General features: G+C 27.8%; 1 protein-coding gene across 1 annotated transcript in view; it reads right to left on the bottom strand.

Annotated features, from left to right (window-relative positions):
- The window catches only part of LOC116774849 (neuropeptide F receptor), a 29,681-nt gene extending 13,049 nt beyond the window's left edge, over window positions 1-16,632 (bottom strand). The window contains exon 1 of the mRNA XM_032667628.2: window positions 16,322-16,632. Coding sequence (XP_032523519.1) covers window positions 16,322-16,342 — 21 coding nt within the window. The 5' untranslated portion in view covers window positions 16,343-16,632. The remainder of the gene's footprint in view (window positions 1-16,321) is intronic.
- Window positions 16,633-21,457: the final 4,825 nt, after the last annotated feature.

Here is a 21,457-nt window from a genome sequence, read left to right as displayed (position 1 = left end):
TATAAATGTATAGAAATGACATTTTTAATGCCACTGTTCGAACGGACCGGTGAGATATTTTCAAAGTTTTGCCAATATATATCCTACACGTTAGTAAATAAGACATAAAATTAAATGAATTTGTTTTGATGCTTTCTTAAGAGTATGTTTAGGAAAATTTCAATGGCACTCCCACATGTTTTTTGAGTTTTAAAAGCTTAATGATCGTTGTTTCCGACTCAGTAACGTTATAGTGCTTCTGATATACATAAACTGTTATTTTTTTTATTACAGATACAAGAAATACCCAACGTATTTACCAAAAGTACGACGCGTTTTTTTTTTCTTAATTACAACTACATACTCCAGACGTTTCGGTTACTTAGCAGCAACCGTCATCACGGGCGGATGATATGAAAATGAACATTTTCTTAGTATTTTAGCGTAGTATATCCGAAAATATTAGTTTTATTCAAATGAATACTCGCAAAAGTCTTACATATCATATGTTACTTTTGTAAAATATAAAACACAACACGAAATAAAAATATCTCTTGTATATTTCACAAGAAAATTATACAAAAGAAGTATTTTATTTTCGGATCATAACATCAAAGAGTAAAGAAAATAGTTTCCGCGGACGATAAAATCCACAATGTAGCATTGAATTTACTCGAGGTATACAAAAAAAAAACATTTATAACTTACTAGATGATTATTTCTTTATATTGATTTTATTCCTTTGTATAATTTTTAATTTTCTGCATTTTACAGTAGTATTTCTGAATTATTGTATTTTTTCTTAATCTTATATAAAATAATCGGATATAAATTGCAATAACAGAATTCATTTATTCCGTACGTATAATGCGCATAGGCAAGGAAATAATAGCAATGTATTTTTCTGTTTCTCTGTGTGTTTCAATTTCTTAATAGAGTCCAAGGTCACTTATTTCAATCACAAATCCTAGGTTTCGTCTCTCATTCAAATAAAGAAACGCACGAAGTCACAGGTAAAAGTGAGCATTGTAAATAGTTTGTTAAATACAATTTTATATGGATAATATAAACAACGTAGTTTTAAAGAAATGGAACATATTTTCATAGCATCGTAATATCGGCTAGCAATATACGAGATTAAAATTTACAACCGACAATATGTTATGTGATATTGACGTCAAGTTTAGTGATAAAGTTGGCGTCAGTATCAGAAAACACTAGCCTTCAATACTATTATATAATCTGGCCAGTTTTTTCGTGTTTCAAATAATTTTTTTTTTAGTAATATCACCAATATGACAGTTTATTTATTTGTGTAGATAAAGCAATATAACCGGAGACTGAAGAATTTTTAATTACACGTTTCTACTCCAATTAACAGCAGTTGTATTATTTTCGATTACGATTAATAAAATTAATGATGTGTGGAGATAAAATAGGCGCTTATACGCTTGTTATTATTTGCTACAATCAATTTTCTACTGATTGTTACAAACCTTCAAAGCCTTCAAAGTGATGCAAAATATAAACAGGAAAACACATAACAGAACTTTGCGACTGAATATTATTTACATCAGGCTATGGATTTTAAAATGAATATGAAACATTAACAGTTTTTCCTTTGATGCCCTAATCATAAATCATAGGCTTTTTTTATTTTCGTGTAGTCTCTGGAATTCATTCGTAACTGGCCTCTGCTTTACATTACCGAAAATAGAAACGAGAGCAAAATTCTTGCGATGTCATCTGTTCAACGTCACAAATTTTCTTCACCAATTTATCCTGTACTAAAGACAGAAGAAGGTATTGTCAGTTGAAGCTTTTGAGTCATGTGACTCGAGCTTATTAATCTCATAATTTAGAATTAAAGCGATTTTAGTAATACATAATAATAAAACCAAAAATACGCATAATTTGAAAGAATAAATATATGGAAGAAAAATTATAAGCTGATATTTTAAGGAAATATATATTTTTTGTAGGACCTAACGTTAGATAGTTGACAAACATTTTCTAATTAATCCTATCTCAATTTTATACCTTTCACCCATAATACGTATTTATTACTAAATTAAACTATTTCTTTTTTATTTTTTTAGATCAGAACATCGTGATAAGAAAATTCAAATAAAAAAATAAAAATGCTGGTGAAATTACATTTATTTTCTCTTTACATATTTACCTACTATAAAACAATCATATCGAGTTTATTATTTAAGAACGTACAGTCGTTATAATTTTAATTAACTTTTGTTCGACGTATCAGATCTTCGCACTACCTCAATGTTTATTGCTTTCGCATTATTAGGTCAAAAGCCATCCGACATTTGTCTTGATATAAGTTGTTTAAAATATTTTATACGTGTCCCAATTTTCTAGAATCATCGAAAATTGTTCATCTCACAAAAATAATAAATACATTATTATTTATTATATAACAAACGATAATTTAAAAAATAAACTTATATATTGTATTGTAGGCAAGAAAATTAATTGATACAAATTGTTCATAATGCAAGGTTATCATAAAATATTTTCGATTACTTTAAATTTACTATTAACAAAAAATATTACAGCAAGGAAAGATACGATACAATGTTAGTGTAATCAGACAACCTTTTTGTGTTAAAACATCCCATTCCTATCTTTAATTACGTCCCATTGTCACATCTCAACACATTTAATGCGGGGAAAGAGCCACTATGGACTGGAAAATGAGCTCCGAATACTAGAATTGAGTCTACTTTTCGTGTATCATATCCATTGTTCAGGAATTCATTCGTGAGTGTCATACAATATAAAAACTTTTGTTTGTTGGTTTGTTGTTTGCAAATGATCGTAGTGTCGTGTTATTACTAGTACATTAAATATATGTATTATTTTCACCTTATAAAATACAGATAAAAAACGTAAAAAATATCGTAATTATTTTATAAGTGTTTTTTTTCAAAATCGATTACGATTTTGATAAAAAAAAAAAAAATCGGTTCGTTTTAAAACAATAAATAACGTGTATAATTATACGAAGTATTAATATAATTGTTCTAAAATAAAATTAGAATTCTTTTTGTTTGTGATTGTTCAATATCGTTTTTATTTACGAAAATATTATTTTATGTAGAAACGCCTGGTGGAAACGACAACGTATTTGAAAATCTGATCAATCCACATTTACTCGATGTATTATAACGAAATGCAGGAGTAAGTTTTTCGCCTTGTAAACTCAGCATGTAATTTTTTTTTTACATGAATTAAGTAAGACCTATTTACAGTAATAAAGTTTAGCAACATTGATTTTCGACTTTGCGCACATAATGTACAAAGGGACTACACGACGATCGAGTACACTATTTCATTTTAGTTAGTTAAAAACTTTGTAAAATAATTTAAATCATCCAAAATTAATTATTTAATTAAATGGGATTATGACGATATTGAATTAAGTAAAATTTTCAAAAGACAGGAATTCAAATTTATTCTGGAACATTTTGTTATTCTGTATTACTATGAAATTGACAGTTTAGATAAATCGGATGTCTGTCTCCATTAAATTATATTATAGAATACATTTCAAATTACACAAAATCCGAATAACATGCTTCTTTATCCGTTACCGAAAGTTTTGTGAAAGGAAAATAACACGACAACAACACAGATGTTTGCGTAAATATCTGAATAATATTAAAATATTAAGAATATGAAAGTGTTTTTTTTTATAGAGTAGTAAAAAATAAAAAGGAAAATAGTGAGTAAGTAACAGTAACTTGAATTATAAAAAAAAGTTTATACTAAATGATCTTCATATTGTTAACAAGAAAGGTAAAATATTTCAAGTAAAAAACTCATTGTAATAATAATATTAAGATCAAATATAATAAAACTTTTAATTATTACAATGTAAATATATTTTTTTTACTAACTTTAGTTAGATCGATTCAACGAATAAAAAACGTAACAACAAGATATTTATGAGTATGACTAATAAAATTCATTTTATCTTTATAACTTTGCCACTTGGTGACAGTCTCGATGGTAAATGCTATAACAATTAATTTTATATCTACTCAAACATCCGCTAACTCTTTTATTGATATCATGTTCAACCCTTAATAATGGTGCAAGTAATCGTATAATGTTTTATTTCCAAATAGTGAAAACGGAAAGCAAATTGATGCGTTAATAATGTTGTTCCTAAGATTAGTAACATTTTAAAATGAAATTATAATATGAATTATAGCTATACTATATTCAGTAACCCATATCTCACATAAATAATAAAATGGTTATGAGATCTAAGAGTTTCCCGAGTATTCATTTAAATAAAACGAATATTTTCGGATTACTACGTTATTTTATTATTTAAAAAAAAACTAGATACTGCCGATGTTTTGATTACTTTGCAGCAACCGTGATCACGGGCGGACGGGATGAGAAAAATATAAATAAAAATAAATCTATTGGAAACGTCTGTAGAAAAACATTTGTAAAATTTTATTTAAAATAAAAATTATGGGTTTGAGTGAATTCACGATTATGATAAGAAGTTATTCTAAATCTGACTATAAATATTTTAAATAATAAATTAAATAAAGTAACTGGGTCTCGATATTCGGGTGGTTACAGTTTCTGTTCGTTACAGATTCTGGATATAAATTCTGCTTGTGTCAATGAATTTTTCATTTTATATTTTCTAATATAAAATTTAATACAAACTTTGGTTCAAAATTTATTTCATTATAAAAATATATACAAGATACGAAAAAAAAGTACAATACTCTAGCAGTGTAAGCATTGCTGTAGGTTGGGTCCATTAAACTTGCAAGTTTTATAAATGTTGTTTATAGCTAAATTGTTTCAGTATTTTATTTATATGTGGGTGCATTACTCTCAAACAACTGCTGCAATCAGGAGAGTGCACAGACCTGTTTAGTATCTAAAATAACGCTCTTGAGTTTTTCTGTACATCATCTTCTATGAGGCAATACCCAAGTTTCACAGACACCTTAAATTAAGGTTTAACGATAATATAATAAATAAACCATATACGCAATAAAAAACTTAAGTATGTTAACGTTAACCAAATCAAACGTGTAAAAAATTAATTGAGAATTCGGCTAATTATAAATGAGATAAACAAAGAGGAACATCGGTGAAAGAGTAAGGGAACACATCACAGATGTTAAAAATAGAGGTGTGTCGAAATATAAATTGTAAACAGTGTGTAAACTGAACCATTCCATACGTTTTGACAAAGTACAGACCCTCCAAAATTAAAGCTGACAGATGTATGACAAGATTAATTTGAAGTGCTTTCATCCTAATTACAATAGAAGCGTTTGCTAGTGACTTTCCAACACGAGGGTCCTGTAATAAAATGAAGTACCAAAAAAATACTCCTCTGCAAAAAAGTTGAGAAATCGTTTGGAGTACTTCTTGTGAATAATTTATTATTTACAGTATATGGAACGTTTATTACTGTGCTCAAGTAAAATCCCTATGTACAGTTTAAGTCATTTTAGTCTAAGAAAGCGACTCAAATAAGCAAAAATATTTTATTTTAATCAGTACATCCAATAAATACACCGTAAATCCAATTAGGACTGAAAATTACTGAAGCTTAGTAGCAAATATGAAATTGTGCTAACAAAGCTGATGATAGACATTTAATCCAAAAATTTTAAGCGTGACATAGAAAAATTATTGGTGGAATATGATTTATAATTTGAGAATGTTAAACAAATTAAATAGACTCGATATTTATCATTGGCATTTTAAATAGTCCTGTTAATTAAATAGACTTCAATTAAAACTAAATTAGTGTCAATAAACAATACATCTGCGCTGTTAGGCTAGTCAAAATAGTATTTAACTTTGCACTAAATTTTCGATCCCATTTTTATTTTTATAAGGTTTATGGTCAGTTACTGAGCATAAAATCACGAAATGCTGACAGATCCAGGTGACGCGACAAGCGCCATCTTGAAAAAACGTTTTTGGCTGATATCTCGGAAACTATGCACTTTTGGGCAAAAGATATAGCAATCTAATGATTGCTTACAATACATTCTTATAATACATGTTACATACAATAATTTGTAGAGAATAAAATTTCGCATCTTTTGTATTTTGTAAATTTTTTTGGAAAACTTACCATTGACGATTATGGCCCATTTAATGAACCGGTCTTTCTTTCGCGGCCGATAACTTTTGAAATATTAGATTAATAAAAAAAATGCATCAACTCATTTGTAAAGATCAATTTATTCGTTACAACTTTTGTTTAAAACTTTTTTTTCTTATGTTCATACTTTTTGAGTTATAAGTCGTTTTATGTTGGACTACCGGGCGTAAAGTTGAAAATTGCAAGATACCCATAGAATATAGTGGTTCCTTATTTTTTTATTCCAATCAAATCACTTCAGCGTATTTCTGTGATAGAGCAGAAAATACAAAAAGTTCCCAATTTTAGACGGATTATAAAATAGTTTGGATATCTTTTATATAAAAAATTAATATTATCCGTTAGTTAATATAACTCTACACGTAACATAATGAATAACTTGTTAAGACTATAATTATTTATTTCACATTTTTATTCACTAAATAAATTTACCATTGCGGCATATTCAATTTGGTACGTCCAAGTTTGAAACCCTTGTCACAGATGCCGACAAAAGTAGGTCGAAGTCATGTTTATTTTAAAATTGCTCACTTAATACTGAATATAAAATTGATTACTTAAGGTGTAAAATATTTATTTTAATCGCAATTATAAATATAAATATTCGCTAAACGTATTTGAGCAATTAGTTACTTAAAATTGTATAATAAGTATTAGCTAAATTTAAGAAGAACATCTTTTATAATTTATTTTAAAAGTCTTTTATAATTTATTTACCTTACTTTTTTTCAATATAATTTCCAGAAGTCAGCAGCGAGGCTGTTTGTGAAAGTTAATTCCTTTCTTTTATTGGTCTTTGTATGTTGTCTATATCGTTAAGATGTCTTTCTTTAGTAGCGATAATGATTTGATGATATGTAGGTAGTCTTACACATAGAGCTCCGGTTGAAGAGGAAAGTTTGTTGCTTAAAAACTTATACCGAAAAATGGATATGTATATGAATTTAATCATTTTAGAACCAACGAAAGGTGAGCTCAAATTTTTTTATTCCATATGCAAGTAATTCGCTGGAAATTATGTTGAATGTACCAATCTAAAACAGTTTGGGTTTATAAATGTAATGTCAAACATGATGCTATTTATATAAAAGGTTTAGATTTTATTACGGTATTAGAAATAGAAATATTATTTTTTCTTTCGATCCTGTGTTGCCATTTTTAAGAAAAATTTTGCTAGACTTTTTTTTAGTTTTAAATCGAAGTTATTTAAATGAAAATTGAAATGGCAAATTTTAAGGAAATATTAAGCTGTTGTGTGTTTGCTCGACTTGGTGAATAAAGACTGTATTTTCGATTTTAACTTAGTTGTTACATAATTTTTATAAATATTGAAATAATACACATTATAGAAGTTGCTACATATGGTTTCATATATATTTACAGTGCGATAATTACAGTACAGTACAGTAGAATAATTAGCACAGTCTGGGCTGGCTAGCTTAAAGTGAAAAAATTAAGATTAAAATATTAAACATAATTATATTCTAACAAAACACTTAAAATATAAGTGACAAGTATTACAAAAGATATAAAATAATTTTTCAAAGTTATAATTTAAAATAATATTTTTATATTTAAATAAGCTTCACAGGCACGGCAACTTGTTTTATTAATTCAACTCTTATAGTAATTATAACAAACTTAAATTTGATTTAAAGCGATAATAAATAATGTCTTAAAGTATAATTAACCGCTTAAAATAAATTTAACACTAAGAACTAGTCTTATCGAAGCTAATAAAGTACCCATTAATCATTAGAATCACTTTGGATATAAGAACTAGTCTTATCGAATTAGTCATAAATTTATAAATATACAAAACTAAATTTGTATAATAACTCTGTGTTAAAAATAATTGAACTTGTATTAATTATCATTAGAGTTCAAGGATAAAGGCGATCCAAACATTATAAAAACCATACAAAAAAAAAACCAAAGCAGGAATGAATGAAATTCATACCGATTCTTTTTTCAAAATCAGTATCGTCAATAGTGTGAACAAATTTTTATACTCATTTAAATATATTGTCTAGAAATACAAAAATAAAAAATAGACCAACTAAACTACAACTGTATATTAATTAGAACAAAAACCGTTTTGAAAATAAAATGTAATGATTGAATAATGACAAAACTTCTAGCGTATACTGGAAAACAGGCGTTATCCTTGCGAGTTGCGAAAACGAATCAGTCTTTCGCGCTTTGTGTGACTTCGTATAGAGTAAAATGATGTTCGTGTCGTTGGTGAGAAGATCATTCAGAGGTAATTCATAAAAGTATAATATATTACAGTTAACCTGTTCAAAAATATATATATGTAAAGAAGATTTTTTTTTTAATACCTATAGGAAACATGCTAATATTTTAATAAGATGTGCAACATATCGCTCGAGATCCTGATACTAAGACCCTAATATATGTTGCAGGAAAATTAAATTGTATTATGAACACATTTCTTTCATAAAACCGTTAATCTCCCGTATTGTATGTTTTTATATTGTATAATCTGGTTTGTGTTAACATATATTTTTTCAATCTCAACGGTAATCTGTATCTTGTCAGCGCTCAGGTGGTCTCACGGCTCTCATCGCGTCAGATTAGCCTATTTCAGTTGCCAAAAAACCTTTTAACTCGTATTTTGAGAATTTTTCCTGTGTAACAAATATTCAATAACACTTCATAACTTTCATTTATCTATTAAATCTTTTTTTTTGTTTTATTACTCCAAAAAATATCACAAATATTCCCTTCATTGACAACTTTATTAAGTATTGTTCTATTTTATAAAAAAATTAAAATAAAAAACGATTAGCAAATAGGTCATCACATTAATTATCTTTGGTTCATTTTATATCATTAATTTGGTTTCATAAAATAAAATAAATTTGTAGAGATTAGAGCACTAAATTCCTTAATATTAAAGTACAATAAGTGTAGCGTTATATGTATATATAAACTCCTCCTCTAATATAAATATAGGGTAGAAATGTAAATATTATTTTATGGCTTATCTAAGTATAAATGTATTGTAAAAATTTTATATTATTATGAAAAAAGTGTTCAATATTATTATATCAAAACGTTAACAGGAGGAAAATAATTAAATATGACTTTTAATACCGTTTAAAAAAAAATTAAAAGCATAATTATAATAGTTACTGTTTCCACAAAATACTTTGATCAAAAATTGTGAGTTAATAAAAAAAATATACCGTAATATCAGTATAGTGTAAATTTAAGATGTCACTGATAAAATAAATGAATATGTATTTATTAAAACTGTTTTTATGTTATAGATATTTTTATAGAAGATAAGTGGTGCAATAAAACGATAAGCCTAAAAGTTATTTTAGGAAATTTTAATATGGAATAAAGGAAAACTTTAAAAAATAATTTGTAACAAGAAAAATGTCACCTTGGTAGATTTACTTGCCTGAAATGTTATATTTTTGTTGGTCGTAAGAATTTTTTTTTTTTCAAAACAAATGGTAATCTTTCCGCTTTACCTATAGCACTATAGTTTTTATGAAAGTAGAAACAATCTGCAGAGCAATCACGTTTATTTACATATGTATATAAATGTTGTCACCTTGGAACGGCTGGACATATTAATATTTTTTTTTCTTTTATTGCTTAAACCAATCGTCGTCAGGTCTTTAATTAAGATAGAAATATTGAGAATTTTCATTTAATAGTAAGTTATTGTAAGCACTACGTTTCCTCATGTATGTTTTCTTGCACGTAAGAAAACTGGTTAATGTATCAAACAAAACGAATGAGGTGACACATATCAAGTAGTTTAAAACATTTGGAATGAATAATAGATGATTACAAAAAAAAAATTAAAGTTAATCTTTTGTTTACGTACTTTTGTTGCTACGATGAAATTATTGGAAAATATTTTAATGCCATCAAAAATAATTCATTATTCCAAGTAAACAATTCCAAGTAAACAAGTAAATAACATAATATTAAAGCACATCGAATTGTTTGGCTTGTCTGGTTTTTATTATCTGTGAAATCAATAACCGCTGGAAAAACGAATGGAGTTTGGATTCTAAGAAGAGTCTCAAATATAAATAACGAAAGTATGTTTGATCTCGGGACAGGCTGGTTTATTTTAATGTAAAATAATTAAAATACAATGGCTTTAGAGTACATTGCCTTTACTTTTTATGGTCTCTATAATTAATATTAATATATTTTATTTTTTAAAGAACAAATATTTATCTTGCCAACTTTGTTTTCCAGAGCCTTCCATTATCTTTAGGAATATAACAGAATCATCGAACTGATTTAAAATTCTAACCGCTTTTGTTGCAATATTTTATTTAAAAAAATATACGTTTAAATAAAATGATTATTTTAAAAACACTGCGATGTATGTATAAAATTAATATATTATTTTTTTATATACATGCAAAGAGTCATCATTGACGTAAAAAATTAATTCGCAGGACAATTTAACGTGGACTTATTTTTTTTTTAAGTAACGTCATGTTTTTAAATTTTTCATACTTACCTATTTAGTATATAAAGGAAACAAAAAAATTAAATACACCAACAAATTACAGGTTAATTCTCAGTCTCGTGTATTAAAGTATAAGTCTCAGTCTAGTATAATTCCAGTATATGCTTACGCGTACATAATAGTTTTAGTTTTTGACAGATCATTGATACGGATGTTCCTATTTTACATTTTTTATTCATGTATTTCAGCTATTTCACTATTATTGTTTGTACGAGAACTCTTAATTGTTTATTCATTTCCTCATTTTATTTCTTTTCTTATATTGAGAAAACTATTTTAAGTTGAAAAATATATAAATGTCACGTAATTTTGATTTCATTTAATGAGATAAAAATTACGTGACATTTATATTAAATTGCTACTTCTAAGTCTTATAATGTTACTTCTAATTCTGGTGTATTGTAAGCAGTAAATCTTTATGAGATTCCGATAGTGGAATTTAAATAAAATGTATTTTTGCACGTATATATGCATAAAAAATGTGTTTAGGATTCATAATTTATTAATACAACAATAGAGATCTGTTTTCGATGTAAATCATTATTTTTTATATGAAAATTATAAGCAAGTTTTAGAACGCTTCGTAGATAAAGAATTTCATGGTTGAATAATTTACTTTAACTCAACTCTTTTAAACAATAAAATATATGAAAACTTACGTAAATTGAACATAAATAAAATATTAAAAAAGAAGAATTAATACTTTATAAAACAAACCTATTATGAAAAAAATGGTTAATTCTCTTTTTATCATTTTATGACGCATAATTTTCTTTATATTAATAATTTTCTATTCATCATCTTATAAGAATAATCTTTTGACGGACCACCACTCTGCCTAAGATCCTTGCCGAATGGAACATGGTATGTGAATTCCCGTCACTCTCTTGGTAGGAGAGTCTACACATCGTCTGATTACAGATCTTTAGGTACTGACGAGCCACTGCTTGGTGGTGCAGAAAGTGTGTCACACACCTTTCTTGCCCTTATACTTCTTCACTTGTGAAGTAAAAGCACATGAATATAGTCTTACCGTTCTCGATTGGATGCTTCCTTCTGAGAATTGGTGATCTTATAGAAGGAAGCTTGGTCAGGGGTTGTCACTCGAACGCAGCCATTTCATTGGAGGACTGGGGACACCATGCTAAAGTGTGACTTTTTGTATTTTCTGCAAGATTACATGGTCTCCGTAGTTTATTCTAGACAACTCGAAGCACTTGTGGCTGGTAAGCACGTATACCTAAAGGTTTGAGGTATATTCACGCTAAAACTCGAGCTACTACCAAAGTTGTGGCAATATTGAGACGGACGGAGACAGCAAAAGGTGCTGACAAGTTCGTTCTGAGCTTCCTTCTTGACTATTATGCGTTCATTGCTGGTGCGTCACTTTTCAGTCAGTAGCAGATTCCACGGAACAAAAGCAGTGCAAAAATCTCTGTGCTATTTCATGCTTGAGCCACCGCAGGCTAGATAAGGTCTCTACTCCGTCCAGAGAGTCTGCTTATATTGGAACCCAAGAAATAGCCATCGATTTTAAAATGTCAGCATAAAATAGCCCGCATTTTTTCTACGACATTTCCAGGTTAGGTAGAAGCTGTGAGTGAGATTAATTCAAGAGATGTTAGGTGACTTGAGTAGTCATGATGATATTTCCGTTAGATGTGGTCCAAACTAGCATTTTGTCTACTATGGAATGCCCAGGTTACGTTTTGGGAGTAACGGGTAACACTGACTCCATTAATGGTAACTATGTATTCTTGTGGAAGTTTACGAGCTTTATTGATCCTTTACATAGTGAGCTGAAAATAATTATTCCATGTAATGCAAAATTTTAAATGCTATATGAAATGGTACTCTTAACATAATATGTAATCTTTTCTTTATTTAAAATGAAAATCGTATGAAATTTAAATACTGAGGAAAATGCAATCTATAATTAAAAATAAAAACGAAGGGATTGCTAATTAAGATATATTTAATATACCCCTTAAAAATCTGTCAAAAGAAAAAACAAAGCATTTTTTTTCTTTGATTGTGTTATCTGTCACAACTTTTGACTTCACAACAATGAGTGCTAAAAATGAAAACACTATAGTAATCTTAAAAACAGTGGCCGTCAGAGCTTATCTAATCGCGTTATCTGGACACATATCCATTTAGTTTTTTTTTTTTTGGTGGTCTACGTGAGTTTATTTTAAAGTTGTAATTCAAAGTATAAGGAATATTCGTTTCTTAAAAATCATGTATTGACAAAAGCATACATGGTTCAGTAAGGTTTGAACATTCCCAAAACCAAACTAACTATACTTGGATTTAGTTTCTATTCGTTTCCATATTTTAAACTTCCATAATTATCAGTTTACTCTCAATGGATATAAAATATACATAGGTGGTTACCAAATATAATTAGTCACTGCTTGTTATAAATAGAAAATCACAAGAAATGATTTGTAAATAAAAAGTTGTATCATTATACAGAGATTTTCGTTTAGGATAATGACTAATTAAGAACCATATTTTATATTAAATAATGCTGAATTCACTCAAAAAGCTTTTCATTGTTTTAGATAATTAAATTATAATCCATAAAGACAAAAGTGTGTCGAGCTTAGAGAGACATTGAAAATTAAACGTTCCATTTTGATACGTAATGACATCGTTAGAATTATGAATAAACATAAGGCTGTAGTTATTAATTCTTGGAAACCTTTTAAGGAACTGAATGAACCCTTTGATTCATTTTACATCAAGTTTTTTAAAGCACTTATTTCCATTAAATGGTTTAAAAGATTTATAACAAAGTTTCTTTATAAGGAGAACAAAAGCAACAATAATAATAACACTATATACTATGAAGTATATAAAAATATTTAAAAATGTTAGCACACAAATTTTTTTCTATTCATAAATACATATAATTATAGGATTTGAACACCCTTTATTAAATGACTATAAATTTATCTGAAAGAGGAGTTTAGTAAATCTTTGTCGATAAATTTAAGTAATTAAAGTAATTACTTAAAAATTTTTGCACATTTTTTATTGGACTAAGACAACAATTAAAATTAAAAAAGTAAAAACTATATCCGAGGCAAAATTACGTCTTGATATTTATAAATTGGGATAGATGATCTTACATAGTAGAATTATATATATTTTTTTCCTAGCTTATAAGACCCTCATAACACTCAATTTGAAGAAATTGTTTATTGATATAAATCTAATATTAAAGTCATATAAAGCTAATTAATTATTTCAGTGCTCTCAGACTACTATGACAATATTCCTAAGACATTGTAAGTATATTTTCACTTACAATGTTTCCTTGGGCTAGAGTAGATCTGGTTGAAAAGAAAGTGTAAAAAACAAAATAAGAACAATTAAATTATACCCGCCTATATGACAACATGCTGACCAAAATAAACTTTTTATAAAAACATCAACTTTTAGAAAGTTGTCCCATGATGTATAGCCCTCGAAGTCGCAACTTTAACTGAATTATAAATCGAAAACTTTTATAATTATTTTTTCGACCATCCGTTTTGAATCAAAGAACAACAAGCAACTTTTTCACGCTAAACGGAGCTGTCTCCGTTGTTTTGCGAATGGTACTTCAATTCTAAGTTCTTTAATAATAAAATTTATACGTTCACAATGCATATTAAATCTGTAGTATTAATTTCAATTTCATTTGAAATTATATCACCCAAATTTACTCTACTACTACTACTACTACTACTAATGACTACATAAAAAAATATTATCCGAAATTTTTTATTATATGTTATTCCATCTGGAAACAAAATAAATGTCACAAAAATTAAGAGCGTTTCTTCGACTCCACCCAGATTTCAATACATTTATAAATCGTGAAGTGAAGGCATAATTTTTTAATTCATTCAGACTTGTACTTAAACGAACGTGGTATTTTATATTCACTAAACAATTATCACCAAATGGAATCAATGGAGCATGAAAATCTCGAGACTTGGCTTCAAACGCCTAAATATAAGATTAAATTGGTCGACAGCATCTTAATGATTAAAAATAACTAAAATGTCGAAGCTGTCATTATTTTGATGTTAATGAGTTTTTTTTATATAAAAACAAAAACAACTGTTGCTATCTCATCAACATGAAAATGGAGATAAAATAAAATTACGACCTGTCAATAACTTGAGGGCAACGCGAAATAAATATATATTTTTTATCAGACGTAATGATATAGGAATTATTGTAATTATGTTTTATGAGATGTGTGAGAACATGATTTATGATAGTCATTATAATTTTTTAAGTTCCAAATAAATATTGAGATTATTATTGAGGGAGACATTGTTACAATCAACATATGATTTTTTGATTGCGGTACAAAAAATATAGTTCAATTCAATTTTTATTCAGTAGAATTACTTTACTTGTGATTTTTATAGTTAACACCGTGTAAATTTTTTTACAGTTAACGTTAATTAGTTATAGATATATTGTAGTGTGTCAATATAAACATACTCGCAAAGTGTCATGTAAGGTACAAGAAAAATCTGTTTTTTTTATGACAATCTTTCCTGATAAAATGAAAGATGTATTAGTGTTATATGGCATTCAGACAAATTATTTTAAACCTTAAAAAGGTTACGTGGCAGCAAAATATATCGTTGATGGTTTGAAAACTAACATGCTGTTTACTCATTAAACTTTAATAAAGTTCCCGATTAATACATTTCAAAGATATTAAAAAAGTAAGAGTAAGGATAGGATATTTTATAGATTTTGTTATGGAAGTAAATGGGTAGCACAAAATAAAAATTAGTTATCCGATGGTCTGATAAGATTGACCTGTCTTTCAGTGAGTGCAATAAATAATTCGTATTTTAAATATAAAGCTTCAAAATTTTACTTCCTCTTCAGGAATGTGCAAATCCGGGCAAATTCTACAATATCTTTGAGCCAAGCCTTCATCTTCAATTTCTTCAAATATTCGATATATTTTTTAACAAACACAAATTTAATATCTATAATTATACATTTTCAATTTACTTAATCAGCTTATAGTTTTGATTGTTCAAAAGTAATCTGAAGAAAAGAATTTTATTTTTAATCAATTAATAAAATGTTTTAATTTTTTCCTATTTATATAGAAAATTATTATTTACGAGGATATTTTGTCATCTTAATAATTACTATGTTATAAAGCAATTATTGATGAAAAAGATAAATGAGCGTATTGTATTTAAATTACATATTTTATTTCTTTACAGTAATAAATATCACTAGGTTAATATTTCAAGGGATATTAAAGTGAACAAAAAATATATAGTTTCTCATATGACAGAAATAATATCAATGTAACTCAAGAGAGTTGCATAAGTGGCAGAAATCACTTCTACGATAAAGATAAATTTATCACGGCCAAATTTATCGTTAATAGGAGAAGTGTTTTTCTTCTCAAACTTCTCAAATGCAGATAGGTGATATTTAGATTAAATTTATATCTTAATCCGATATTCAGAATAAGTAACATGAAACGTGAACGTGATTTATATTCACCCTTTTTTAAATTCTTTTTAAGTTTGACTAAAACTTTGACTAAAAGTATTGATTAAGACTATATGTATTTAAAAACAACTTACCATATCATCATAATAAGGCATGAGGATGTTTAAAATCCGTTTTATATAATAATAACATAACGTCCAGTTTACGGTGCCACCACTACATATGGGGTAGTTTTCCCAATTTCCATAGTTATCACGTAAATTACCAAGTCCACCTATTTTGACTGTCCACTTTAAAAACTATTAATTTAAAAAAAAATAAAAGTAAAGCACTTTGAATATAGAAAAAAATTTTAAAAAATTCTAATATAAAATTATTTTTAATATGATGTGCGGTTAAGTTTCGTGAGTATGTTTACTCCCGTCTGGACGTCCGTTCGCTCTCCCGTCTGAAACGCGACTGGCTGTGAAATGTTCAGTATCAGCCTAACAGTCTTCATCTACAAGTATCACCTACTTATCTTCAACGGCATTGCATGTCGTAACTCATAACAATAAAGTTGTAAACTGTAATCTTACACTCCTTTTGTAATTTAATCTTTACGTAATATTACTACGATTCTATTACTGTTCTATCTGAAAATAAGATAACTGGTAATTTACTTTTATAACTAAATTAGATATCAATTTTGTCTAACATAGGAGGATGATGTATGAGATCTCATATGTGTATTTGAATTAATGGTATGAATTAAAAACAAGGTTTTTTTAAATTATTGATTTAATCAGTAATTATATTTCACATATTTGAGAAAAGAAATTTTTTGTTGTGATACATTACAAAGCTAGACCATGAATTTAAGCCAATGTGTATGAAATATGTTAGAGAATTGTAGCCTGCATTCATATACTTGGATGAAATTATATTCACAAAAAGAGCTAAATTTATCATATTTATTTATATAATTTTTATATATCATGTGTATTAAAAAAAAAAAAACAATTAGACTTTAATACATCTACTGCTATACATTTAATGGTGACCGTACCTAATGACCTTTGTACTTGTTCACGGGTGGTGATGCCTTAGTAACTATTTTAAACTGAAAAAAAGGAGGGGGTCTTAGACTCCTGGAACTTTTAGAAGTACGTTTCGCATTTAAACACTGATCTTCTGTGACGGGCTAATTACTGATTTTCAGCTAGCTCAGACACGAGCTGCAGTCTATTGATAAAAGTTTAGCTTCACCTGTTATGAAATACTTTTATTGTGATTATGTAACAAATAACTTTCTCTGCTGTTTTCAAAATATGTAATATTACATGTCCCAATGTGCAATGTTTAAGGTATTTTTTAAGATCACAGACTTATCCACTTTCGTCATAAATTTACAGCCCCTTGCAAAAATCAAAAAACCCATGTCAGGTTTCTGGGAATGGTACTTACTTCCAAAGATTTCTAAGAAGATGGTGTTCTGAAAACTATTCAGATGCAAAATAGTTTGGGTATGCTCCATTCATGACGAGTTATTTGAAATGATTTTGTAGCTTCCAATTTTTTTTTCTATCCTATCTGATTTTTCCTTTTATATTAATATATTTTCTCAATAGGAAAGGGTCGTGAAAATTTAATGCACTTTTTATTTCTAAGCATTTCAAAACATTTTCCGACCACTAGCCATGAAACTCCTAAGACGTATTAGTTCGTTCCAAATCTCTCTCCAATTTTATATTAAAGCTGAGCTTCGAAGTCGTTTTTGACCTACTTTTCTGCGTCCGATTAACGTAAAATTTTGCATAGACCAGCAAAAGCTGATGATGTTGAATTTTACTCATATTTGTAAAAAAAATTATGAAAAAAATTAAAATTATAAAGCAAGAAAGAATATATATTAAGATAATTCCACATAGTTTTATTTAGAACACTTTTAGTTTACTTCTACAAAAAAGATAATGATAAATTAACGTATTATCTTTTGGACAACTTAATTTGCTACAGATATCGTGTTATAATTTTTTGGGTGTCTAATTTACGACATAATTTCTATTTTAGAATGGAAATTTTTTGCTCTCTCTTTTTAAAGATGATGGCAAGTGACACGGGTAAAAAAAAAACAAAAAAAGTTCATACTTACAACTCTTACACATAAAAAAATATAATAAAATTAATTTCTTAGAAAAAAGCATCATAACTCAAAAATTTTAAGAAATCAATGAACTATTTTAGAATCGACAACTGAGACTCAGCACAAATGTATATTTGCAGATAAACTTATATCATTATTTTACTAGTAAGAATTATCTTTATTTTATTGTAAATATTTAGTTTTTACTAGTATCAATTTATAAAGATTTTATTCAAGAAAGGTTTTCAACTAGTAACAGGATGGGTGAAAGTCTTTTTATTGTTATTGAAGCAATTTATAAAACAGAAATGAGGCCATCGTTTGTTTTGAAAAAATAGAAGTGACATAAATTACCTCTATTTAACGATTACTGCCTATTTGTAAAGTAGCTTTAAATCAACGTAGTGGTGTGTCATGCTAAATATAACTATGATTTACCGACTTTACCCATTAGAATATAATAGTTATTTCTGGACAACTGGAATAATTTATTATTATATTTTAAAAGGGAATCACAATTTTAAAAAAATAAGCTCATTATCATATTTTTAATATAATTATGATATGTTGATAAAACTTAAGTCGTACCTTATTACATTACATTATATATTTATTTTAAGTTTTTAAATTCTTTCATTTTATATTAAAATCTTAATTGATTCATTCTATTTTTTTTTTCTAGTTTTGGTTATATACAGAAACTATGAAAGGTATAAATATTGGTACATTTAGATAATATCTATTTACAGAAAAAAAAACCTGAGGAATTTTCCTCAGTAATTTTTTAATATTAAAGGGAAAAATATATCACAATACGAATAAACAAAATTAGAGTGTCTCTTTGCAATATTAAAATAACCACCTTTTCTAAATTCTTGTATGTTTATACGATAAATATACATTTTTTTTTCCCTGTCTATTCTTAGGTCTAATATTTGAAACAGCTTGATGAAAATTTCACTGGCAGATAGTTGATTTAAGAGTGATTTCATCTAATTTTATTTTAGAAATTATATTCGTTTTTATTAATATAAATGTAAAAAAAATAATTATTACTCGCTGACGACGGCGCTGACATAGCAAATACTCGTTATTACGTTAAATATGAATAAAATGCGACATGCATTAAGTCTTGGGCAAGATATCGTCGTTACAGAAATACTGTTTTTATTTTTATTTTTTTTTTTACTTATTATAACCTTTTTTTTTTCTCGTGGGGAAATGCTTAATGCATACTCTCTTGCTTGGGGAGGAAGAAAGAGGAGTTATGTCGGACTCTCGTCCTGATAAGGACGCACTACCTACTAAAACCCCACGGGTTGTCCCACGCGCCGCTCTTCTGCTAAGGCACAGGGCCCGCAAGGCGATTCTGCTATGATCTAGCTACTAATTAATAACCTAAGCTTATTACATAATACAGTAAAATGAGGCTGACCTCAAGAACAATAATATAAAGAGATTTACAAATAAAAATTAGTACTATACCTGGATATGAGGAAATATTTCAGTCTCATTCCTTATTAATAATAGTGTTAGGTAATTTTTTAAATAAAATTTTATTTTCAAAAATAATTATCGTATATAAATATTAACAAAATCATTTTTAATAAAAACATAATAAATTTAATAAAATTAAATTATCCCTTTATCCTTGCAGGCTTGGGTCTAAGTCTAAAATTGTTTTAAAAGTAATTTAGGTGACATAAGTGTTCAATTTGGTGTGATAATGGAGGTGAAATAGTTGTAAGTGAAGTTTTCTGTTAAAGAAATGAGAATTGCGGAAGTACTTTTACTACACTTTTCTCACATGTATAGCCTGAATCGTTAATGAAATGCTGAAAATGTGCCTTTGGTATTAAATCAGATCACAGTGTGTAAGCCGGTATAACAGCCTACCATTTTGCCATAGGTTATAGTGCGACACGATTTATTTCAGGATTTATTAGGTTGTGTGATATCCGTACTAATATTATAAATGAAAAAGTAACTCTGTCTGTCTGTTAGTTATTCACAACTAAACCATTGAACCGATTTTGACAAATTTTGGTACGAAGATAGATGGAACCCTGGAGAAGTACATATACTAACTTTTATCCCTTATTTAAATGAAACTAATATATCAAATGAAAGTCTTAGATCTCATTTTATCCCTTATTTTTTATACAATTTTATTTCTATATCAGTCACAATCGTGTTTATATAAACCCGATTGAAATAAAATAAAGCTTTGTTAAGTGATTGTGGCTTGTGACACATTGGACAGACAAAGAGAAGCAGCGGTGCAAGGTGAAGGAATACGTCTCTGATATTAAAAATAGGCGCGCTTTTAAGTCAGCAGTGTGTGAATACACAATGGACAAACCAGGCCACTACATTCGGTTTGATAAACTACAGGTCCTCGCTTGTGAAGGCATACTTACATAGGTACATACTGAGGTTAATCCGCGAGGCTATTGAAGTTACAAAACATCGGAAATTCAATAGTGAATGAAATCTATCCAACACCTGGGACCCCCTTTTTAAAAATATAAAATCCCATGTCGGTGACAACACCGCAGGACCTCGTGATACCGTAAGCGCATTCTGCCGGCATCCAGATTGGTACGCCATAAAATTAAGAAATCGATGGCAGTAGATGATAAATAAAAACGGCAGGAGTATGTTCTTTTTAAAAATAATAAAATACGGATAGCATATGCTACAATGTTAGATATCATTAAATTTTCAGTTATTTTTTTTAATATAGCAATTGCGCTTGTAGTAGCGCTTGTAGTTATCCGAAAAATATTAGTTTCATCATGATTGCCCGTATTTCACGTTGGTTGAATTTATCTAATTATATCATTAATCTTGTTAATTTCAATATAAATCCTCGATTTTCTATCGTGTCTCATCATTTATTGTTTTTTTTTTCATTTCCGCCTGTCTAACAACAAACTCAATTAATTATCCAAAGTTATTTAATTTTTTCAATAAATTTGGAACATACATTTCTGTATCTGTTACAGTTTGGGCCTTACAGATTAGATAGGATTTTTTTTTCCACAAGCCTTTGTTAATTGTCTTTGAAAAAATTTCCTGTCTGCCATAAAATATTTAGATATTAAATGTTCTAATCTTAATTTAATTTTTAAAATCACACTTC

The sequence above is a fragment of the Danaus plexippus genome, chromosome 23, assembly GCF_018135715.1.
Source record: "Danaus plexippus chromosome 23, MEX_DaPlex, whole genome shotgun sequence".
Taxonomy (NCBI): Eukaryota; Metazoa; Arthropoda; class Insecta; order Lepidoptera; family Nymphalidae; genus Danaus; species Danaus plexippus.
Note: the sequence above shows the minus strand (reverse complement) of the source record. Positions and strands in the feature narration are given on the sequence as shown.